Raw genomic sequence first — 26056 nt, 5'->3', positions numbered from 1 at the left:
CCAACGACTACGCTACGCGATACCTTATAACGCGAGCCATCCGAACCAGCTGCGCTATGGGTGTCGCCGACGTTCTTTTTATGACATCACATCTTCCAGCACGATGCTGCCAACAGCTCGTGACCAACCAACACGGGTACTTTTAGTTCCTTGTTATTGATATTGAGGACTTCCTTCATTCATGATCTACGAACCAAAAGCTCACAACCGCTTTTTACGAACAAACGAAACGAACAAATCATCGACAGAGTGGCTTCAATGCGACCGTCCAGTGCTATCGTGCACGTTGTTAGACTTAAACCGAACGGGACGGCCCCCTATGGTCTTTTCTAACAGGTACCGGGTCCGCACTCTCATGGGTGAGGAAGGTGTAGGGGGCTCTGCAACGCGACAGTGCAGGGACTGCTACAGTGGGTGGGACAACGACGACAGTGACAAAGTGGCCAGAGGCACGCGAAAGCCTTGCATCCGCTGCAGCTGCTTGTGACTCTTGTAACCTTGTATGTGTTGTCGCGAAGCTCTTTGGGCAGTAAGCGTTCACGACTAGAACGATAGAGCAGCGAAAGGTAGTACAGCCGATCGAGCACCGAAACAAGGTTTTTCTTTCTCGTTGTCGTTGTCTCTCTCATAGAAACAGCCCCCTGCTCCTTATTTTACAGTAAATGCAGCTGTATATCACCTGCGGAAAGGGAAGCCATCTCGGCGACCTACGGGTAGGACAACACCGGCGGATCATAGTACGGCTTGAGATGCTGGACATGCACAATTTCGCGTCCTCGAAGGCGATGATCCAAAGGTAGCTCGAGGGGTTCCACGATATAGTTGACTGGAGACGCGGAGTTGATCACGCGGTATGGTACTTCGAGGCGAGTTTCGGTGACAGTCCAGGGGTGCGGGCTGGAACGCAAAGCCACACTAGCGAGCCAGGAGCATAGGATACAGGAGCATGGGAAGTTTCTCGATGGTGCTTCTGGCGTTGCTGGCCTTCTGAAGTAAATATACGGGAAAGCTTGCGAGACTCTTCTGCGTGTACAGAAGCTTCGGATAAGGTAGTGGATTCCGTGGTGTCAAGGCGGTACGGAAGGATAGGAAGGAAGGAAGGATCTATTGTGGGAAAAGGTTCGCGTCCGTACAGGAGAAAGAAGAACGAGAATCCCGTGGTAGTCTGCGTGGCGGTGTTGTAAGCGTAGGTCAGACAAGGTAGAACATGGTCCCATTTGGTTTGGTCGGATGCAACGTACATGGCCAGCATGTCACAAAGAGTGCGATTAAAGAGGTCGGTCATGCCATTAGTGTACGGATGATACGTAGTGGTGGCGCGATGAATGATGTCAACGCCTACTCAATCAAAAGCACGTGCTGGGCAAGGAAAAGGCTGCAATGGGACGGTTGAACGACGAGGGGGGGATCTTTACGGCGTTGGCAAACGAGACAGGAGCGGACATTATGACGGATGAATCGATATATCTCCCGCCATTAGTAACGAAGGCGTAGACGCGCGTATGTCTTCAGTCCACCTGCATGCGCGCACTGGGGATCGTCGTGGAACGCTGCACAAATATCCGAACTCAGATGCCGAGGGCTGACAAACAACCATTGGCAGCCGTCCAGGAGGTACTTAAGACGGTACAAGAGCCCGTCGCGAATGTAGAAGTGATGTACTTGGCGACGTAATGCACAATCGGTAGTGGGTGCCGATGGGGTGGACAAGAAACTCAGCATAGACACAATCCATTGGTCTTTCTACTGCTTCAGAAGATTGTCCGTGGCAGCAAGGGAAGACTCGTACAATGAAGCCTTCGGGGAGCTAACCTCGTCTGTTAGTGGCGAACGAGACAAGGCATCCGCCTCCGAGTGTTTTCGGCCAGAACGGCGCGGCACTAGAATGTCGTAATCCTGCAGTCGAAGGGCCCATCGAGCAAGACGACCGGATGGTTAAGGACGACAGCCAGCACAGCGAATGGTGATCAGTTATCACGTCCAATGGGCGGCCATAGAGGCACGGACAGAATTTGGTTATGGCCCAAATTATAGCCAGGCATTCTTTTTCTGTTCTAAAATAGCTCGATTCAGGTTTAGTGAGCGCACGACTGGCGAAGGCAACGACGTACTCATCGAACCCAGCCTTTCTCTGAGCGAGATCGTCACCAAGGCCAACGCCACTGGCATCCATGTGTATTTCAGTTGGAGCGCTTGGGTCGAAATGGTGCAGGATTGGTGGTGACGTCAAGAGACGATGCAGCTTTGTGAATGCGGCCTCGCAATCCGGTGACCAGGTCGAAAGTTTGTGGCCACCACGAAGATGCTGCGTTAAAGGTGCTATTACGGTGGCAAAATTGTGGATGAAACGGCGGATGTATGACGCTAACTCAATTAAGCTGCGTAGTTCTTTCAAGGTCGTTGGTCGCGGAAACTAGGCAACAGCTTGTAGTTTCGCCGGATCAGGAAGTGCACCTTCTTTCGACACGACATGGCCGAGGATGACCACCTGCCGGACAGCGAAGCGACACTTCTTCATGTTAAGCTGGAGGCCAGCATCGGCGACGCACTTGAGGACGCGTTCAAGTCGAAGTAAGTGAGAAGGAACGTTCAGTGAAAAGATAACGATGTCGTGCAGATAACACAGGCATATCTGCCATTTGAGCCCGCGCAAGATGTTGTCCATCATTCTTTCAAATGTGGCAGGCGCGTTACACAGGCCGAATGGCATCACGGTGAATTCAAGTAAACCGTCAGGTGTGATGAAGGTCGTCTTTGGACGGCCTCAGTCAGCCACTGGCACTTGCCAGTACCCGGATCGTAAGTCTAAAGATGAGTAGAATTCGGTGCATTGGAGGCAGTCGAGCGCGTCGTCAATACGGGGTAGCGGATGACGTCCTTGCGGGTGGTCTTATTGAGTCGCCGGTAGTCCAGGCGAAAGTGAATTGTGCCGTCTTTCTTTTTTACCAGCACTACAGGAGAAGCCCAGGCACTGTGCGAAGGTTTTATGACGTCGCGTTGGAGCATGTATCCAGCTTGCTGAGCGATGACGCTACGCTCCGTGGCGGATACATGATACGGCCTGTGGCGTAAAGGCGCATGGTTGCCGGTGTCGATGTGATGGACAACAGTGGAAGTACGGCCTAAGCGAGATTCTTGTAGGTCGAATGACGTGCGAAAGCGATCTAGAAGATGGACGATCTTGGCGTGCTGCGCTGGAGTGAGGTTGGGATCAATACACTGGGAAAACGATGGGTCACACAGTGGCGTGGGAGGAGAAATTTGAAGGGCCAGAGCGTCAACCGGAAAAGAAGCCGGGGCGTGAGGCACATCGTAAAGAAAGCTTGGTTTGATTGCGTCGGCATAACCATGACACTCATTGTGGAGCAGGCTAGCAGGGCGAGGAAACAGGTTCGATCCATAAAGTGTGCTGGAACCTTATCGAATGGCAAGAAGCGCAAAAGGAAGCAAGAAGGGATAATGGCGAGCAACAAGCTTAGACGGCGTGAAAAGAACTGTGGAGTCGGAAAACGCAACGTAGGAAACTGGTACAAGTGGCGGGAGCGTATGGAGGAATCTCGGTGTCGGCGGTGACGAACACACGACCGGAAGCGTCATCGGTATCTTCAAGAACGTCGGTGCCGAAAGGCGGCAGCGCGAGTTCAGCACGGGCCCAATCTATAACAGCATGATGAGAGGACAGAATGTCCCATCTTAACATCATGGCATGCGAGCAGTGAGGCAGAAGAACGAACTCAACATGGTATAAAGTGCCGCTTATAATAATACGCACGGTACACTTCCCTAGAGGTTCAATCAGCGCAGCGCTTGCTGTACGTAATGAAATGACAGAATATGGCGTCGTCACTTTGCTAAGGTTAAGACGAAGCTGGTCCGATATCACTGATATTGCTCCTCCCGTGTCTGCAAGCGCATGAACAGCAGTGTCTTCTGCACAAACTTCAAGGACGTCCGCAGGAAATAAATGAGGTCTTGAGGAGTTCGTTGAGATCGCAGTTCTTGCCTCCGGAACTGCGGTCCTCAGTTTTCCTCTCGGATAGCTTCAGGGCGACGGATAAGCGGCGACAGAGAAGGCCGACGGGGAGACGGAGGCCACCAACGTGTATTGACGGTTCGGGAAGCAGGAGGCGAGGCTTCGAAGGGCTGAGCGGCCATAGCGGAACGGGACGGAAAGTCGAAACCGTTGCTTTGTGCCCTCGGAGCATCCGAAAGATACCCTCCGGGCCGGCGACAAAGTCGTGCTACATGCCCTGGTAGGCCGCATGAATAACAGATAGGCCGGTTGTCATGGGTGCGCCATGGATTGAGAACAGCGAGCGGAGACTGATGGAAATATTGGCGAGGTGAGCGCATGGGCTGCTGTGGCGGCCAATAGCTGCTTGTAGGCGCATATGTTGCAGCTGCTTGCGGAGGTGAGGGAAAGGCGTTGGTAAGTCTGGATTGAATACTTGCAGACGGAGGCCTTCGTGACAACGGCACCGTACGTAAGTGGAACAGGCGTAGAAGGCGGTTGATGAGCAAGTGGTACTACGTCAGCGACTTTTTCGTGTATCACCTGACGGAGATCGGGAGACAAGGGCGACTCTGAGGCTGGACTGACTGGCAGAAGAGAGAGTTGGGGTGCCACTTCTTCTCATACAGATTGCTTGATTTGGTCGAAAATTGCTGAACGGCAAGGAGTAGCACTGACATCATCACTCAGAGCTGAAAGCGCGACGTCCGGAGCGAGAGCTCGGCGCGTAGAAAGCCGTTGTTTGCGCAGCTCCTCATGGCTCTGGCAAAGCGTTATGAGGTCGTTCACCGTCTGAGGATTCTTTGCCAAGAGCATTTGGGCGGCGTGATCTTCTATGCCTTTGTCCTGGTCCTTGTCCTGGTCCTATGCCTTTGTCCTGGTCCGAAGATGACCTTGTCATCTTCGGTCATATCTGGGTTGATACGCCGGCAAATGTCAACTATATCTTCAATGTAGCTCGTAAATGTTTCAGCCTTTTGTTAGGAACAACAGCGAAGCCGCTGTTCAGCCCTAAGTTTGCGCACAGTAGGGAGACGGAAGACTTCTTGAAGTGTCGCTCGGAATGTTGTACACGTGGAAAATTCAGCCTCAGGTTTGCGTAACAGAGGATGGGCGACCCCGGAAAGGTAGCATGGTACATAACCAAGCTTGTCAGCTTCAGACCAATTGTTGTAGGCACTCACTCGGCTGTACGATGAGAGCCAGTCCTCTACGTCATGATCATCAGTGCCATTGAATATGGGACGATACCGTTGGTGTGGCGCGCCAGGACAGACGACCAGAGGAGGTGTCATGGGTGGCTCGGTAGGACTGGTCTCCTCAGGCATGGGAGATGTGACAGGGATCGTCCGGCTTCGGAGTTCCAGGTTTGCAAAAGGTCCACCAAATGTCACGAAGCTCTTTGGGCATTAAGCGTTCGCGACTAGAACGATAAAGCAGGGAGAGGTAGTATAGCAGATCGAGCACCGCAACAAGGTTTCTCTCTCTCGTCGTCGTCTCTCTCATAGCCACAGCCTCACTGCTCAATATTAACAGTACAATACACTATAGTACAGTACAATATTACAATATGTACAATAACAGTACAGTACAATATTAACAATATGTGAGTACACGCGATTGCCGTAAGAATATATATATATATATATATATATATATATATATATATATATATATATATATATATATATATATATATATATATATATATATATATATGTCAAGTGAATGGTGCCTTGTATCCAGTTGTTTATAAGCATTCAAAGTCAACACACGAACGTGCGAAACGTCTCCATTTCATTTCAAATGCTTACATATATGCGTACATATGTAGGGAATGCCATACAATTATGTTTGCCATCCATTCGGGAGTGCAACTCGGGCTTTGTTCGGCGGTAAAGGAATGCATTTTATATAATCCTGGACCTCCTGTGGTTGCTAAATTCACCCATGTTCATAATAGTTGTTGAAGTAACGACAACCACGCAATCGCCCCAAACATCAACTCTGAAGCCGCCAGCGCCTCTAGTGGCTAAAAATTCGGCACAGGTAGGGCATTCAACAAAAACAAACGCTCCGTACACTTTCGAATACAAACCGGCCATATCTTCGAATATGCTTCAGAGTGGGATATACAGTTTTGCACAACGCTGTATTTCATATCCAAAAAGTATACGAAATTTTGTAGAAATAGTTGTTTCAGATTCAATTTATTCCATCACTTCATGAAGTTTATTCCTGGTTTAAAGTTAGGGTAAATTAATTTTGGAATTTCACGTGTCAATACCATGAGGCACGCACCTTAGTAAGGACTCCGGAATAATTTTCACCGGTTGTACTTTTCAAACGCGCACTTACTATTAAGCACAAGAGCGTTTCTTTTTCATTTCACCCCCATCGTAGAGCAGCCACTATGGCGCCATTGAAACAGTGACGCTATAGCCATTCGACTACCGCGGCGGATCTAGTGCGTGCGCAGCCCTGTGACAGAGTGTTCAATCGCACGGCCACCCATTCTTAGTGGGCTCAGTGAGCCCACCAGATAAAGAGAAGAATTTTCTACGAGACCTTCATAATGTTAGTTTGCTTATCAGCTCAGAAAAACGTGATATTAACTGGGAGCCCTAAACTTCGCCCATACCACTGTAAACATTGTTTCACACGAAATCTGCGCAAAATATGTCAGAAAGGCCGAAGCGGCTACTCCGGTGCAATGGTTCGTACACCGGATGTTGTGGCTCCTCGAAACTGCGTGATAGAAGTGTGCTACTTGGGCATTGCTGCACTGAGAGCTCTGACATATACATGTTTACACCATGTTTGATTGCGCGAAGTGTACTTTTGTGCTTTGCTGGCGCGTCACTTTTGCCATAGCTTATGTAACCCCATCTTCTTTAGAAAAATCGCATGTCTTGCTAATGTAGTATTAAGAAGATTAAAATTGCTTACGGAATATTTATTGGCTTTTCCTGTAGAGATTTCGAATGATTTGCCTTGCTTCTTGTATGTGAAGTTATGGTATACTCCTTTTCTGTGGTAGGTACTGCAGGTTTATTATCCAGATCGTTTGATGTTGACCAGGAGACAGGAGGATAGAAAAATGACTTCTTTTGTACGTAGTAAATGTTTCTTCCATTTTTCTACTCACTTCTTGGCCAGAAAGGCAGGACAGGAAGCGTTATTTATTTACCTCAAAATTCAGAACAGGTGTATGGGAATATAGAAAAGGCTTTCAGTTAATACAAGGCAAAGTCTAAAACGTTACTTCTACGCGCATCCACATAACAATGTTGAAGGTTCACGCAGTAGCTTATTGACATTATGAAGCATGACTGCAGCCCGGGAAGACTAGCAGCAGTCATCCGGTGCCGATTGTGCTTGTCTTCGTTTTGCCTGGCACTGTGAGGAATCTTCATTACGGTCATAGAACACACTGTCTTATTGGGGCCGAATTATGCAGCGAAAGCTTTAAGGTACGTTTCTTACAATAATTACTCTGCATGCATAGCTAATACGCAATATCTACTCATAGATTACAATATTGAATATGTACTGCGGCAACAGAAAAAAGCACTCTATTTACTGAATGAAATGTACACAAATGTTTATGTTCACAAAGGAAAAAACATATGGGACGAAGTTCGGGCGCCATGCAGATTTTGATGCTCTCGGTTTATTTGATGGATTATTCCTATACAAATGTGTTTTCATTGAGCTAGCAGAAGCGCTGCATTCCAGGAACTTCCTAGCACGTGATGCCAGCGCATTCGAGCATTAAAATATTTTGAACTGTGCATAGAAAGGGCGTGAGCGCCTTGGATGCAGCGCTGCCCAATATTCTGGAAATAATTGTAACGAAGTCGCATCCAAACTGCCCTCCAACTTCAGCCGGAGATGTTGTAATAGTGTAGTAGATAAGACACTGAAAAAAACAATAACAAACAGCAAGAGTTTAGGCATGCATGGCATGGAAGTGGCACGACATATTAAGACTTGTATCGAATGCGAAAGTGGAACGGGACTCAATAAAAATTCGGCAGGTGGGGCACTCTTGTAGCACAAGAAGGCAAGAGCCTGCAGCACATTTGGTAATGCATGAAGTTTTACACTTGGGTTAGACTTCTTTGTAAGTCCCAAACAGTGTCTGATAGTTTGTCAAGGAGTCCTGCTAAGCTAGCCTCACTCGACAGAGTTCTGCTGTTAAAGGTTGCCAGGGCCAGTTTCCATTATTAATTATATTATTATTTTAAATAAATAAATATTTAGTGTACTATCTTTCATGAACCTTAGATCATCTTTATTAACATCAATTGGATCATCCACTGGATATCTCAATGGCCCCCATATTTATACTGCCCCACTAATGAGAAATGTTTGCTTTCGGTATAATTATTTTACCCTTCGCTGGGCATAACTGGACATCTTCAGGACAGAGTTCGTACCTATCACTAAGAAATATGAGTAGGAACGTCAGAGTCAGTGTCCGCAATCCTACGGGTAAGCATTGTAATCAATCTACTTGAACCAGTTTGCAATATGCCTATTTCCTAGCATTTATACCATACTTTAAGCTGGACAGATTCGACGCTTAGAGTGGGCTTGAAGTTTCCAGGTGCAAGAAGCAGGCTCTTACCGCAAGAACTCGCAACGATCCAAGAGCAAGGGGTTCCTGCAACACAAGGTAAGGCAAGTAACGTGATCACGGTTTGTTTCCTACCAAATATGTGAACCCTGTTAATAGGTGACGTGAACGAAGTCTCCTCTTTTGATTTATATTACGATAAAGTGGTGCCTCAGGTTTCAATAGCTTCTTCTAATATTTGCTTCGTAATATGGGCTCACAGTAGCTTTCTGATATGGTAAGCAGAAAAACGAGATTATCGGACGGCATTCTTGACCATATACCATATGTGTCAGAACATATGCTATTGCGAAAAAAGGAAACTTGCAAACCAGCACGCCTCACTTTCTTTCTCAAGAAGTCATTACTCCTACTGTCTGCAGCCAGCTTGTGGCAGACCCAGGTCGTTTTTAACAAGGGTAGCTAGAATACGCTCCCATTCACGCGTGCCTATGTTGAAGCCAAATTTAGTAATTAAAAAGCAAAAGCTAATTGAAATAGTCGAATTGACTTGATGTCATCACTATATCAAGCACACGTGAAAGCCTAGCAGCACAAGTTAGTGACCTGCTATGTCAGTAGAGGGAACTAAGTACAAATACTTCATTCATCAAAGTCAACCGTCTTGAACATGTCATCAGTTGTATTACTTTCGACGCGATAGTGAAGCACGGTTTCCTAAATATAGTCCGCGTCTAGAAATTATTTAGTGGTTGGTTATACAGAGAAAGATGGCCGTTACTTTGAAATAAAAAGCAGCAATAGCGAAGCAGCTGCATTGACAGTGACAAGCCGATCGAAAGAATCGGTACGCACGCAGGACGATGGTGCAGCATCTAATATAGCCAGGTATCAGCCGACCACAAATGATGGACCGAACATTCAGTTCAAGCTGGCACGTCCTTTCTCCAGGCAGCGCCAAAGAATGATAAATTATACTCCCCTGAATTGGCCAATGTAGTATATCTTACTGCCTAATAAAGAGCTGCATGATGCAGCATTTTTCGAGAAAGTAAATGCAAAACAAGAACCGGAAACGCAAGAAGCTGCGCCAACACGTTGGTAGTAATATTTAGGTAATTCACTTTGGTTGTGATTGGTAATTTTTGCGATGCTCTTTCTTTAAAAAGATCTTTAAAAATTAAATTACATTATTGGGTTTAACATGGTGAAGCCACTTTATCATTATGAGGCACGCCGTAGTGGGGGACTCCGGAAATTTGGACCATCTCGAGTTTTTAAACGTGCACCTAAATCTAATTATACAGGTGCTTTCGCATTTCGCCCCCATCCAAATGCGGCCGCGGTGGCCACGATTGGATCCCGCTATTTGAAAAACCAAAAAAGGCTACACCATGGGTACTATAATGTAAAGCTATGTCCGTTTGTTTGTAGTCCACCTCTGCTATTAGCCTTGGACCATCGGTAAAAACGTTTTGGGCCTCGCCGACTTCACCTACTTCTCATGCGACGTCGCAAAGAAAACGTAACTCCCATCTGATACGACATGTACATACTTATTCATGATTAAGGCAAAGAAAAGGATATATATATATATATATATATATATATATATATATATATATATATATATATATATATATATATATATATATATATATATGCTTCGAAGCCATTTTGCCTTAGCCCTGCGCGTTTGGTGAAGAGTTTCCGGTCTGCGCCACGTCCCCTCTCTCTCGCCAGCGGCGTTGGCGTCCGAAAATGGTAAGAATTCATCACATCCAAGTGACATATGCGTGTAATAGGGGCATTAGGATGCTTAAAGAAACCGTCCTATTTTCTTCTTTCTTTTGAGGGGGGGGGGCGATAGCCACAGGCTGCCCGGTTTTGAAAGAAATAGAAGGGCCGCTGATGGTTATGGCCCTCGGTGCTTGGAGCTGCCTGTAAAAATGGATTGCTTTGCGAACAATAAAAGATTTTCCGCCGCAGCATGACGTTGCCGGGCCCTTTCGGCACGTAAACGACATTGTTCTGCTCAGTATTCTCCACTGAGGATTCATTTCAGCGGTATTTTTAATTCCCCGTTGCAAGCCACCGCGATTTTGGAACATCCACCGCAAGCTAAGCAAAGGGAAGGGAACTAGGGGTGTGTGAATAAATATTGCATTTTACAAGGATGCTTCAGGTCAAAGAGGCACTCATTATAGGTAATGCACTCTGGTAATGTCAGGTAATTCTCTCAGACAGGTAATGCGCTTGTTACAGGTTATTGTGAAGGAAAATTAACTGCTCAACATGTTCAGAAAGTAAGCGCTCTCTATGCACTGTGACCACATTTCTACCGGTAGAAAAGACTCTTTCACTAGGAACCGAGGTGGCAGAGATGGCCAAGTACTTCTGGGCAAGTGCACTTAAAAGCGGGTACTTGAAGCGGCCAATGGAAGATTGCCACCACTCACAAGGATTTTGACTCTTTCCAAAAGAGGCTTTCCCGCATATTCTGTAACTTCCCTCTCAGGGGCAGATGCCAAATGTGTCATCTCTTTGCTCATGACTAGATCGTCAAAGGCATTCCATACACTCATATTCTACATATATACCTATATATACACTACATATTTTATTGCGTATTCTTACAAAACCCGAAAGTACATAATATAACGTTAGGAAAGAGTCCTGGAATAAAGCTTGGTAAAAAAGAAACCGAAATTGATCATGTCTCACGGGCGTGATATAGACAGACCGAAACAGAGCCTACAGATAATGAGCGGATCATGCGAAGTTCTTAGTGAACAAACATGTTCTTAGGAGAATGCGGAGCAAGCATATAATTCATTATTTGCTCAATTATTCGCAGTCTGTCAAAATATTCGCCATTTCTGCCGTTATTCGGCCGTCCTCGAATATTCGCGAATTTCCGAATATGCATTTCTCGAATGGAATACGCTTCGAATAAGGAAAATATTCGATTCGTATTCGAAATTTCGAATATTCGCACACCCCTAAAGGGAACCAATTGCGGACGCCCGAACCGCCCTCATCTGGATCTAGTTTCACTGCACTAGCTCGGGTGCATTGAAACCCCCTCCACTTCTGCGCTCTCCTCGCCTTTAGTCAGTCAATAGGTAAAAAAAGAGGCCTGTCAACGCAAGAAATGCTATCTGTTTTGAAAGTAAATAAATGTGGCCTCCTATGGACGAGGAGAGCTTGTGATATGGCTGTTTGAACAACGTTGTGGGTCGGCGCTCGATACTTGCGTTAGCAGCTTGATCTTGAGTTAAGTTACAGGACCCCAGCTCGCCAACATTGATGCATGTCTGATAATCGCGCTCGGGCAACCGCTTCGATTCACAATGCTTTCATGCGTTTTACAATGTGCTGATAACATATCGCGATAAGATGAGACAGCTCGTTCACGGACATTTCCTATCTCTAGGGTCTCAGCATCACTGTTCGCCATTACGAATATGAATGGCCGCACAAACATATCTACCTGTTGACACTACGGCGTAGCGTTCATGTGCTTGCAGCCCAAGACGCCAGTCAAGCGCGAAGTGACGCATGTAAATTCTCTTGCTGCGCCACGCTAACATGGGGCCCTATAACGTAAAACTATTCCAATATGTTTCTATTCCAATCTCCTGACGTCAAATTTGCGTAACCACCGACGCAAGCACCGGGCGGTCGCCCGCACGGTTGTCTGAGCAGACCAATCAAACGCTCTCCTCGTTCATAGGAGGTCACTTCTGTTTGCTTGAAAAACAAATAACATTGCCTACACTGAGCGGCTTGTCGTATCTAATTGGCTAACAAGAGGCGAGGAGAACGCTCAAGTGCAGAGGGATTCACTGGGGCAGAGCCAGTGCACTGAAAATCGATAACCGGATGAAGAGAGTGGTGCCAGCGTCTGCGATTGGTCGGCTTTCCCTTACTTAGATTGTGGTGGCTGATCGAAAATCACGGCGGCATGCAACAGAAGCTTAAGAATGACGCTAAAACTGATCTCAGCAAAGAAGAGTTGGCAGAATTAGGAGGTAAACGTGCCGAAAGGGCTAGAAAACGTTACACGGCCACGCAAGAAGCTTTATTATACGCAAATACACCCCTGCTCTCCGGCAAGTGCGAGTAGCCAGCGTCTCAGCGATCGGCGGCAGCCATCTTTTATTCCTTTCGGAACGGGGCAGCCTGCGGCTATTCAGAAGAAAATTCAGTTTTGTTCGGCATAGTAATGCATCTTTATCGTGCACACGTCATTTTGGCGCGGTGAGTTAGTGCGGTTTTGTGACGTCGCGTGACAGGCAGGTGAAGTGGGTGGAGCCCAAAAACCTTTACCAATAGCCGAGGGCCAATGGCGAAAAAGGGTCGAATCAGAAATAACTGTTTTTCTTTTTTCTGTCAAATCATGCATAATCAGTGCGTACACATCATATCAAATGGGGAGGTATCGAGGTTTTCTTGACGTCGAGTGACAGACAGGTGAAGAGGGCGTGGTCGAAAAAAAGTTTTCGACCAATCGTGGAGGGCTGATAGCAGAATTGGAATAGAAAAGTTTGGAACAGTTTTACGTTATAGCGCCCATGTTGCCATTATTCCGTCAGTTTGACAGAATCGCGTGGCGAAGTTATTACCGCACATGGATAGCGATCGACACGTGACAAATTGGCACCACAGAGGGCACAATGAGTTGTAAACGGAATGGCTTACATGGCCTCTTAGCCCCTTTAATTTAGCTTCAGCGGTATTCAGACTTTTCCTACTGGAGGATAGCGGCCGATGAAGCGGACATGAACTGCACGCAAATGAGTTGTGAGCGCGCGTAGTGCTAACTATTACATCTGTTTGAAGCGCGCGTTGTGTCCAGCGAGTGCTTTGGGGCGAATGAATGTATAGAGGCAGTGGTTGACACGCTAGAGGTGGGCAGCTCTCCTTTTTTCCCTGTTCTACTCTCCCTGTGTCGGCGAAGGGAGCGAAATAGCAGTCGCCTTCAGCACCGGCGCTCAATCGATGCAGACATCGCAGATATGAGAAGTAGGCCTTCTACGTATAGCCACCTGTATTATCGCTACAGATATGCTGCTCAACGGCTTTGTTCGCTAGGAGAATGAAACAACAAACACAGCTAAATAGTGTTGCTGCAACTAATTGACTTTTTTACGCGTATCATTTCTTTATTACAGAGAAAAATGTAAATAAGCTTCACCGTTCGCAATTGGTCACACACACACACACACACACACACACACACACACATATATATATATATATATATATATATATATATATATATATATATATATATATATATATATATATATATAGATATAGATATAGATATGTCCACTGCAGGGCGAAGGCCTCTCCCAGCGATCTCTAATTACCCCTGTCTTGCGCTAGCTCATTCTAACTTGAGCCTAGAAATTTCCATGTCCTAATGTGATTACCTCGCGTAATTTCCTGCAGTCTTCGACTGCTCTTCCCTTCCCTTGGCACCCATTCTGTAACTTTAATAGGCTATATGTTATCTGCCCTACGCACTACATGACCTCCCCAGCTGCAGTTTTTTTTTTCTCTTTATGTCAACTAGAATATCAGCTATCCGCCATTTTCTCGCTGATCAACACCGCCCTCTTCCTGTCTACGAACGCTGCGTAAAACATATTTCGTTTTATCGTTCTTGGCGCGGTCCTAAAGTTGTTCTGTAGCTTCCGTGTTAACCTCCTAATTTGTGCCCCATATGTTAACACTAGAATAGTGCAGTCATCGTGCACTATTTTTAATCGATGATGGCAAGCTTCCAATCAGGATTTGGTAACACCTGCCGTATTCACTGTAACCAACATTTATATTTCTTCAAAGTTTTTTTTCTCATAATCAGCGTCTTCTGTGAGTAATTGACGAAGATAAATGTACAGTCGCTAGAGATGATTCTTGTTCACTTGCTAGTCTGTTAAACATTTCTTTTCTGCATAATAATCTTCAACTATATATTCCTACACCTTTCCGGCTAAGGCCCTCAATGTATTGCTGCAATTCATCCCCATTGCTAAGTCTTCCCCGTATATTAGCTTGCATACGTTTTCTGAGCCTGTAGTGAATAACATTTGAAAGAGTGCGTCTGCTTCGGCACACGTTTGAACATTTTAATAGCGTTTGTGAAGCGTTCTGCGCAAGGTGTATCGAAGAACGCTATGAAGCCCAAGTGGCATTCGGCAAATAGATTGATAAGGGGGTAACGATCACGTGCGATTGCAACTAGAGGCGCGCAAATGACGTCCGGACGAAGTATACCACAACACTCAGGTAGAATGCAGATTCTGTGCTTCCGCAAAACAGTAAAGCAATAAGGGCTATTCATTATGTTCGCGTCTATCACATTTAGATCCCAGAATCACCGCGATTGACTAACTTTTACTCATTACTGCAGCCGAGCACATGGTCGCAGGTGCCACTCCTTACCACGGCAGCCGCATTCCCATTTCGGTGGCCTACAAATGGGGAACTGCCCGCATTCCAAGCTATTCGTCAAACACTTCGACTGCTAAGACTAATCCACAACCACCGCACTCCCTTTACGGAGTCTTGCACAGCCAACACGTGGCTTCAGAAGGTATCACAATATAGTATTTGTTTATCTCGCCGTGTCCCAGTAGCTACCAATAATCTGCGGACACCATTCAAACATATAATTAACATGATAACTGGCTAGAGCGAAAAAAAATACATTGAAACGAAAGGTTCTCCATCAGTCCTGTGGGCCAATAAATGATATTGCAGTATGTATTCAAGTAACCGGATACTTACGTAAACTGGATCAAAGTTATCACACGTGAGCCCGTTCTTGCCCAAGCACTAGAAAATTCAAATATTGTTGGTCACACAGTGATATGCGAACGTCCACAAGATCCGCTTCATGAAACACCCGACATGCAGAATTTCTGTTTACTTTAAGAACTGCAAAATAAACAACAGGCGCGAAATTTTTCTCCCGCTTAGTATTTCAACATTAGGTTAGGTGACTTATACGGTGCCTTTCAGTGCTAGCAAGTAGCACGGTACTCACAATGAACAACGCAGTCATTTAGGTCAGCTGCAGTGTAAATAGATTAAAAATTTAATTGAATGTACTTCCGGGATTTTACGTGCCAAAACCACAATTCGATTATGAAGCACGCCGTAGTGGGAGACTTCTGTTTAATCTTGGCCAACAGGAGATCTTTAACGAGTCCCTAATGCATGGAAAACGGGTAAATAGATTGGAAAAATTTGACTCGCCATCCCTGCCCTGCGAAAGTGGATGTCCGGGAAAGCTGTCGAAAACCACCACTACCACTGATCATGGGGTATGGAACGCGTTATTGCTTTAGAGCAAAGGTAGTAATTGTAATTTAGGGTAATAATAGTAATGCGAGTAATGCAAATTTGGACAGCATGTCCTCGTCTCGTCGTATTGCCGTTTCGTGTTTCCCTTTGCCGTTCCACTTATTCTCGCTGCTATTCGGGAGTCCTAACTATGCGTTGCCTACCTATAGCGGTGCCGCAACAACAATGAATTCAGTTGCTAGAATGGTCCTTTCATATACGAAAATCTAGTGTCATCACTCGGCACGTCGCAAGCTTGCGCCGCTGCAGAAGCTTGCGAAACAGTAATCTTTACCGGGAAACGCACGCGGGCAGCGCTATGTGCTTCGCATTATTATTAGTAGCGCCACCTTATAATCAAATATGTAGTTCGGAATCTTGTTTTGTGCTTGTTCTTCAATAAAAGAAATCCTGTTCTGTATGTTGCATGGGTGATTCTAAACTTTGCTGAGTGCTTGAAGCCTGCTTCACTTCCACCTTGGGTCAGGCCGGTATTGCACTACCTCCGGGATCAGCCTACATTTCTGCTCACGGCCCAGGGCACGAAAAATGGTTAAGTCTGCTGTAAAACATTACTGCCATGTTTCTAAATGAGTAGCTTACTTGCCTGTTTCGAGGTCGTTCTTAAGTATACCAATCGTTAATAACGGTGTGCTACTCTCACCATCTGAAGCTGCGACTGAATTAAACTCGTTTTTCAGCTCTGTATTCACAAACGAAAATCCAATTCCACCTGACCTTACGTTTCCTTCAATTAACTAATCTATGAATGATCTCATAATTACACCAGAGGGAATAGAATCGGCCATCGATCGACTTTCGAATAACTCAGCGCCAGGTCCAGACGGCATCTGCACAAAGATGCTTAATATGACTAAACCTATAATATCTCCCGTATTAGCCGCCCTTTTCCAGCAATCAATAGATACAGGAATTGTACCAGATGACTGGAAGGTCGGTCGTATCACTCCCATTTACAAATCAGGTGACCGATCAGTGCCCTCAAACTATAGACCTGTATCCTTGACTAGTATTCCATGTAAATTACTTGAGCATATCATATCTTCCGCAGTTATGAAATATTTATCTGAACATAACTTTTTTTCTAACAATCAACATGGATTTCAGAAAGGACGCTCTTGTGAGGAGGAGGAGGAATAAACTTTATTTGTGCACAGCAGATTTGAGACCTAGGCCTCTACCTAAATGACGGCCTCGAGCCCTTGGGCCCTGGCGGCATCTTCGGCCTGCTGGATTGCCTTGAGTTGGTCTTCCGGTGCACAGCTGAGCAACGCGGTCTCCCACTGCTCTCTGGTCTTAATTATGTTATTCTGTATGGGTGTACGAGGACAAGCCCAAACAATATGTTGTAGGTCCGCCCTTTCTTCACAGAATCTACATCTATCCGTGTAAAGGCCCGGGTAGTAGCGGTGGTAGGCCACCGGGTTCGGATATGTATCTGTTTGTAAGAGGCGCCATGCCGTCGCTTGCCGTCTATTTAACGAGGAGTGTGCCGGGGGGAAATGGGCCCTTCCCAATTTATAGTGTTTGGTGATCTCGTTAAAGCTGGTCATCCGGTCTCTCTCCGTTCCCAGTATTTGTTGCGTGTCACCTGCTCGGCCTGTCAGTTCTCGAGCCAGGTTGTGCGCTATTTCGTTCCCGGGAAGGGAGGAGTGTGCGGGTGCCCAAATAATGTGGATGTCGCGATCTCCACGAAAGTTGTTTAAAATTCTCAGTGCTTCCGGCGAGATTCTTCCCTTTGCATAGTTCTTGACGGCTGTCTTGCAGTCGCTTACTACGATGTTAGCTTCCGTGGAGGCTATTGCCAGTGCTAAGGCAGCTTCCTCCGCCACCTCTGCCTTCCATGTTTTTACCGTCCCACTAACTCTGCAGTCACCCTCTAGACTCGTAGCAACTATGGACATACTATGTCCATTTGCCTACTCCGCCGCGTCCACATAGACCACGTCCCTGGCACTACGGAATCTTTTGTGGAGAGCTCTCGCTCGTGCGTTTCTTCGATCTTGGTGAAACTCCGGGTGCATGTTTCTGGGGAGTGGGGGTATTGATAGATGTTCCCTTATTTTCCTTGGGATGTCTCTCCGCACTCCGTGCTGTGCTTCGTAGGTTATTCCGATGTCATCTAAGATGTGTCTCCCCGTCAAACTCTGTGTAAGCCTTTCATACTGCGCTACTCTCTGGGCCTCAATAAGTTCGTCTAATGTGTTGTGCACGCCGAGCGCCAAGAATTTCTCGTTTGACGTATTTGCCGGAAGTCCCAAGGCTTGCTTATACGCCCTTCTAATAATGCAATCTATCTTGGTTTTCTCCGCAGCGTACAGCTTGAGGTAAGGAACCACATATACAATGCGACTGATTACGAATGTTTCTATTAATCGGATGAGATTGTGCTCTTTCATGCCATAGTGCCTGTTGGATATCCGCATTATTAGTCTGATTGTTTGTTGAACACTATTGTCAAGTAGTCTAATGGTTTCTCTGTTATGGCCGTTTTCGGATATGCGGAGTCCCAGTATTCTCAGGCTCTCCACTATCGGTATCGTGGTGCCTTCTACTGTGACCACAATGCCCGGCCTTTCCCTAATGCTTTTTCGACCCCGGCATGTGGGCCTATAGAGCAGAAGTTCTGATTTTTGTGAGGAGTATCTCAGTCCCTTGTCTTTGATGTAGTCTTCCACCGTGTTTACTGCTGTTTGAAGGATCTCTTCCACATGCCCATGGCTTCCACCCGCCACCCAAAGGGTGATGTCGTCCGCGTAGAGGCTGTGTCCGAGTCCTTCTATCTTGTCAAGTCTCGCAGGAAGACCGATCATTGCCACGTTGAATAGAAAGGGAGATAGGACTGAACCCTGCGGAGTACCCCTATTACCTAGCGTGAGCACGTCCGATTTGGATTCTCCAATTGAAATCTTTGCGGTACGATCTGTCAAGAAGTCTTTGATGTACGCGTATGTTTTACGTCCTACATCCAGCTTTTGGAGATTTTGTAGTATGGCCTTGTGCGTGACGGTGTCAAAGGCCTTAGTTAGATCGAGACCTAGTATTGCCTTAGTGTCTAGACTTTTCTCACCCGCATCTATAATCTGATGTTTTAGTTTGAGCATAACATCCTGCGTCGATAACTTTGGTCGAAATCCAACCATGGTATGTGGGTAAAGTCCTCCATCATCCATGTATCTCGTGAGACGTGTGAGAACCACATGTTCCATGAGTTTACCGACGCAGGATGTCAGTGATATCGGCCTTAAGTTCGTCAGTTGTGGTTTTTTTCCAGGCTTTGGTATAAAAATGATTTGGGCTGATTTCCATTGACTTGGAATGCTGCCTTGCTCCCAGCAGTTATTCATGTAGTCCGTGAGAGCTCGGATGGATACATCGTCTAGGTTCCTGAGTGTTTTGTTGCTTATCCCATCAGGTCCTGGTGCAGATTTCGAGTTGAGCCTGGTGAGCTTTTTGAACTTATAACTGATCTTCATCAAGCTGTTCACGATTCCATAAAAATCGATGCCATATTTATTGACTTCAAGAAAGCATTCGACAAAGTTCCCCATTCTCGCTTAGAAATGAAACTTAGCCGGCTTAACATACATGGTAAAATTGTTAATTGGATCTCAAGTTTTTTAACCAATCGCTACCAATTTGTTTCCGTAAATGATCACTTTTCCGCTTTAGCACAAGTTAAATCTGGCGTTCCTCAGGGATCCGTACTTGGCCCGATCTTATTCTTAATTTACATTAATGACATCAGTAACAACCTGACCTCAACAGTTCGATTGTTTGCAGATGACTGCGTTCTTTACAGACAAATTATCACCTCTGAAGACACTAATATTTTACAGGCCAACCTAAACAAAATTTCACTTTGGTGCCAGCAATGGCAAATGGAAATTAATGTTTCTAAAACAAAAACAATGACATTTACCAGAGCCAGTAACGTTCACTTAAGTTCATATTTTATGAACAGCATATGCATAGAGAATGTGTCTACATTAAAATATTTGGGAGTCCATTTAACTTCTAACCTTACATGGAATGATCACATTGATGAAATAATTTCGAAAGCAAATAAAACACTTGGATTCATTAGGCGACATTTGTATTTAGCAAATCAGTCAACTAAATTATTAGCTTACACAGCTCTAGTTAGCTCAAAGATTGAATACGCTTCCATAATATGGAATCCAAATCAGACTTACCTAATAAACAAGCTCGAATCTTTACAAAATAAAGCAGCACGCTTCATCACTAAAACATACTCTAGAACATCCAGCATCACGGCTATCAAAGAGTCCCTCCAATTACCGTCTCTAGAAACACGACGACTGTTAGCACTACTTTCCCACTTCCACAGATTGCATCATACCCCGTCATCCTTTATAGCATCCCATATCAAACCCCCACAAAAAATTTTCGCCCGCCTCGACCATCCCTTCAAAGTGCGTCCCATGTTTGCGCGTACGAATCTCCTGCGACAATCACCGCTCTTTCTAGCTATTGATCACTGGAATAAGCTGCCAAAAGAAATTGCTTCTATACGTGATCATGACTCATTTGTAAGTAATTTGAAGCGCAGTTTTACGCATGTTGGGTAAAAGCAGAATTTTATGCCTTTGACGCATTGTAAGTGTATCTACATGCTTTGTACGGAGTGTTGTTTTTTTTCATCAATGTATGCAATTCTCTCCTTTTTTCTTTTTATATTTTCTTGTTGTATTCGGTGATCTTTACCACGTTGTTCTATATTGCCTTCCCCACACTAATTGTGTTTGAAGTATCCTGTTGTTAACCCCCCCCCCTATGTAATGCCCAAAACGGCCTTTAGGGTATCTGAATAAAAAAAAAAGTTGCCGACTATCCTTGATTGTAAAGACACAGCTCTACTCTGCAATTAATCTTACCTTTCGTCTTATAATATAAGGTAAAATACTCAGTGCCCTTCCAATCTGGGAAGGAGTATGACCAGCGAAGCTGTGTAGGTGGGCCCCTTAATGGAGAACTGCAGCTCCGCCGCGAGTCGGCCCTGCATTGCGCTACGTTCAGGATTTTTTCCATACGCGGACGTAATAGTGGGGAAAGTAGCCCTTAACAGCTTCGCTGTAAACTACTTAGCCTATTAGTTACTCTTAATAGCTCAACGAATTGGTTATACAAATCCATTTCTAACATGGAGTATTTGCGATTGCGGACGCTTTCACATAGCGTAGTACAACATTCACGTTGAATTTCTATCTGTTAAAAAAGAGCAATCCGTGATGCGTCACGTATCTCTTTAGAATTAAGAAAATGGCGATATGCTTTTTTACCTGGGCAAATGGTGTAGTTGCCTGGACGCTTATGAAGATGGGATCACTACAGACCACCGCTCGGTCGAAGTCCAGCGCGGAGCAATTAATTCGCAGGATGCCTCCAGTCAAAAAACCAATACCGGTGCTCAGGCTCTTGCATACGTCGATTATGAAAGGATATACCACCCCTGTGCCGACAAAGCAGAAAGTTTCATTCGCATTCGCAACCCCTAGCTGCGTACGATATATCAGTTAAATTTGTGGGTTCAATGGTCTGAAATGCCGCAGTGCATTGCGTGGCGCCCCCTAGTGGAGGACGCCGGATTTGTTTTGTCTAGCTGCAGTTCTTTACTTCTACCTTGTTATAAGTGCACCAGGGTTTGTGCATTACGCTTCCATCGAAACGCCTTTGCTGAGGCCGAGAACCATACCCATTACCTGGTGCTCAGCTGCAGAATGCCTTGTTCACAGAGCCACCGCATCGGATCATTGAATACGGGCAAGAAAAAGATTGCGAAGGAAAGCGTCAGGGGCTCAAAATTACATTTTAGCAGAATTTGGTGCACAAAGCTACGAAAAAAAAACTTTTTTTTTTCGAAAGACATCCTCATTTCGCCCTGAACTCGCAGCTGAAAACCACGTACTCAAGAACTTAAATTTGAAATTGGAGAAATGCTAACATCACTACAATATAACGGCTCGTTGTGATATGCTCAATGAACAATATGCATTGGAAGACTTACCAAAATCGTCTGTTTCTGCACGTAGCAGAAACTTTAGAAACTCGGTTGTCAAGTACGTCTGAGTTCCTATGTCAAGTGTGGCAAGCCCAGCAAACGTGCACTGAAACGATAGGAGAGGAATGGTTAAAAAGGAACATGTGGATGCCACGCACTGCGGGATTCGATGTAAGCGAAGCTTTGTATGCTGTTTGTTTTGATTGACGGCAATCAGCGGTGATGTTTGCGGTGAACGTGTAAGTTATTCCGCGTTTAGTTCAATACGCCAGTTGTGAGTTTATGTTAAATGCTACCGTGCGTGCAGCACTGCTGCTTGTCAGCGTAGTCCACCGAACACACAGACAGACGTGTTTGCTTGAGGCGTTGTTCTTCGTCACTGTTCCTAATTTCAGAGAGGGTTAATCATTACCGTTGCCTCACATGGCATCGTGGCAGAAGTGTTAAACTTTAATTTCTTTATCGGGCTGTACGTAATTCAGTTACCTATTATAATTGTGTACATACATGTATACATATACTAACGTTCTGCGCCGCTTTTCGCACCGCAGCGCAGACGCTCCTGTTCCGCGTAACTATTTCTTCTGGCTTGGGTGTCCTAGACATTGAGTGCACGCTCTGTAGCCATTTTATTGGCGCGTGTTTAAGTATGCTCCTTCAGCATACGTGCTGACTACGCTGTTGGGACGCCGGCTCCAAGCGCTTTCTTCGTGCCATGGGCGATTCTAATGTTTACGTTATCACAGCCTAGCACGCGACCTCTACAGCCAAGCATCTGTACATTTAACGCGATAGCTTTAGGGGCCCCGTCTCGCAGAAAATCCGGCATCAGCATCCAGCGCCGACCGTCTTGTGAATGAAAAATCATTCCGAACCACGCCTACCGAACCACGCAGCCCGTCGGCGTGGCGCAGAGGCGTTACTGAACTAATTGCATTTCTCAAAGTAAAATGCGTCAGAAAAATTGTAAAGTGAGACTTTCACACACTCTGCAGAAATGATAGTGTGGGATTTTAATTTTAAATATACGTGAAAACCTGATTCTGTTACGTGGGAACTCAAGCACGAACCACTTTACTAATGTTTATACCATTCATAGAGCGGCGTGTCCAGTTCTGTGCAACGCCATCCAGATGGCGCTTGCCTCCGCTTATCCATGGTCCACGCAAGAGGCCGCCAGAACGTTTCTACCAGAAAACTCTCCTTCGTGCACAGCGTTCACCGCCAGCGCGTGCCAGTAAACATTACGGTTACATAAGCTGAAGTTGCCGGGAAGCGCGAGAAGCAGTCAGGGATCTTTGAATGCTATAGAGTTCCACTCTTAAAGGCGAAGCTTAAGTGTGCCCCAAATGTTCGTCGCATAGGAAAGCGAGCACAGCACATGCTATGCGCACAAAACGTGACACGCGGCCGGTATTCGTTAAATGCGCGGGGCGCGATAATGCTGAACTTAGCGTCGCAAGTTAGCGGCTGGATGTAATGATATTTATTGTATTGTGTTTTATACTAATTGAAGGAACCTGTCATTATTTCGCATTATCGGTGGCGCATCCAGGGCGACAAAGGCGCAGCTGGGGGATTAAAGCTGGAAGCAGGGCGGCCCGTGGGTTGGGGCCACAGAGGCCGAAGTGTGCCAGGGGAGTTCGCATAAAAATTTGTCTGTCCGCGACAGACAAATCTGGTGCAGCGATGCCGCAGAGGTAGAGCATCCACCTCGCGTGCAAGAGGACCGGGGTTCAACTCCCAGTGCCGCGCAATTTTCCACCGGATTAAAAAAAAATCCGCGTATTGATAAAATTGCATAAACAGGCCTGGAGTGTGGCTTGATCCTGGTGACCAGAACCGGTAACGCACTCCCTCGCCAGAGCAGGATTGGCCACCTTGTGCAGTACTCAGCCACAACCTCCTATATGAATACAACAATCAAACTCCCGCCCTCAGTCCCCAGCAGCTGGGAAGCAACTGACCATGCGGTGGTCAGACCTGCGACACAGCAGAGGAAGAATCCCTTGTACCGGACAGGCCACCATTGGAATCTGAACCTGACAACGTTTAACGCTAAAACGTTATCTAGTGAGGCGAGTATAGCAGTGCTATTGGAGGGATTAGAGCGCAGTAAATCGGATATAATAGGGCTCAGTGAAGTTAGGAGGACAAAAGAAGCATATATGGTGCTAAAAAGCTGGCACGTCCTCTGCTACCGGGGCTTAGCGGAGAGACGAGAACTCGGAGTCGGATTCCTGATTAATAAGGATATAGCTCGTAACATAAAGGAATTCTATAACATTAACAAGAGGGTGGCAGGTCTTGTTGTGAAACTTAATAACAGGTACAAATTGAAGGTCGTACAGGTGCATGGCCCTACATCCAGTCATGATGACCAGGAAGTCGAAAGCTGCTATGAGGACGTGGAATCGGCGATGGGTAAAGTCAAAACAAAATACACTATACTGATGGGCGACTTCATTGCCAGGGTAGACAAGAAGCAGGCTGGAGACAAGTCAGTGGGGGAAAATGGCATAGGCTCTAGGAATAGCAGGGGAGAGTTATTAGTAGAGTTTGCAGAACATAATAATATGTGGATAATGAATACCTCCTTCCGCAAGCGCGATAGCCGTAAGTGGACGCGGTGGAGCCCCAATGGTACGACTAGACATGAAATAAATAGACTTTACACTCTGCGCTAACCCTGGCATCATACAAGATGTGGACGTGCTCACCAAGGTGCGCTGCAGTGACCATAGGATGGTAAGAACTCGAATTAGCCTAGACTTGAGGAGGGAGCGGAAGAAACTGGTACATAAGAAACCGATCAATGAGTTAGCGGTAAGATGGAAAATAGCGGAATTCCGGATCAAGCTACAGAATAACTCATCATCATCATCATCATCATCATCATCATCAGCCTGGTTAAGCCCACTGCACGGCAAAGGCCTCTCCCATACTTCTCCAACAACCCCGGTCATGTACTAATTGTGGCCATGCCGTCCCTGCAAACTTCTTGATCTCATCCGCCCACCTAACTTTCTGCCGCCCCCTGCTACGCTTCCCTTCCCTTGGGATCCAGTCCGTAACCCTTAATGACCATCGGTTATCTTCCCTCCTCATTACATGTTCTGCCCATGCCCATTTCTTTTTCTTGATTTCAACTAAGATGACATTAACTCGCGTTTGTTACCTCGCCCAATCTGCTCTTTTCTTATCCCTTAACGTTACACCTATCATTCTTCTTTCCATAGCTCGTTGTGTCGTCCTCAATTTGAGTAGAACCCTTTCGTAAGCCTCCAGGTTTCTGCCCCGTAGGTGAGTACTGGTAAGACACAGCTATTATATACTTTTCTCTTGAGTGATAACGGCAACCTGCTGTTCATGATTTGGAAATGCCTGCCAAACGCACTCCAGCCCATTCTTATTCTTCTGATTATTTCCGTCTCATGATCCGGATCCGCCGTCACTACCTGCCCTAAGTAGATGTATTCCCTTACGACTTCCAGTGCCTCGCTGCCTATTGTAAATTGCTGTTCTCTCCCGAGACTGTTAAGCATTACTTTAGTTTTCTGCATATTAATTTTTAGACCCACTCTTCTGCTTTGCCTCTCCAGGTCAGTGAGCATGCTTTGCAATTGGTCCCCTGAGTTACTAAGCAAGGCAATATCATCAGCGAATCGCAAGTTACTAAGGTATTCTCCATTAACTTTTATCCCCAATTCTTCCCAATCCAGGTCTCTGAATACCTCCTGTAAACACGCTGTGAATAGCATTGGAGATATCGTATCTCCCTGCCTGACGCCTTTCTTTATTGGAATTTTGTTGCTTGCTTTATGGAGGACTACGGTGGCTGTGGAGCCGCTATAGATATCTTCCAGTATTTTTACATATGGCTCATCTACACCCTGATTCCGTAATGCCTCCATGACTGCTGAGGTTTCGACTGAATCAAACGCTTTCTCGTAATCAATGAAAGCTATATATAAGGGTTGGTTATATTCTGCACATTTCTCTATCACTTGATTGATAGTGTGAATATGGTCTATTGTTGAGTAGCCTTTACGGAATCCTG

At 45.8% G+C, this 26056-nt stretch overlaps 1 protein-coding gene across 1 annotated transcript in view; it reads right to left on the bottom strand.

Moving 5' to 3' along the window:
• Positions 1 to 7652: 7652 nt before the first annotated feature.
• Positions 7653 to 26056, bottom strand: part of LOC142591189 (uncharacterized) — a 39115-nt gene continuing 20711 nt past the window's right edge. The window contains exons 5-9 of the mRNA XM_075703556.1: positions 22003 to 22102; positions 21278 to 21447; positions 15396 to 15443; positions 8646 to 8681; positions 7653 to 7934 (exon numbers count right to left, since the gene is read on the bottom strand). Of these exons, the coding sequence (XP_075559671.1) occupies positions 7758 to 7934; positions 8646 to 8681; positions 15396 to 15443; positions 21278 to 21447; positions 22003 to 22102 (531 nt within the window). The 3' untranslated portion in view covers positions 7653 to 7757. The remainder of the gene's footprint in view (positions 7935 to 8645; positions 8682 to 15395; positions 15444 to 21277; positions 21448 to 22002; positions 22103 to 26056) is intronic.

This window comes from Dermacentor variabilis, chromosome 8 (genome assembly GCF_050947875.1).
Source record: "Dermacentor variabilis isolate Ectoservices chromosome 8, ASM5094787v1, whole genome shotgun sequence".
NCBI lineage: Eukaryota > Metazoa > Arthropoda > Arachnida > Ixodida > Ixodidae > Dermacentor > Dermacentor variabilis.
Note: the sequence above shows the minus strand (reverse complement) of the source record. Positions and strands in the feature narration are given on the sequence as shown.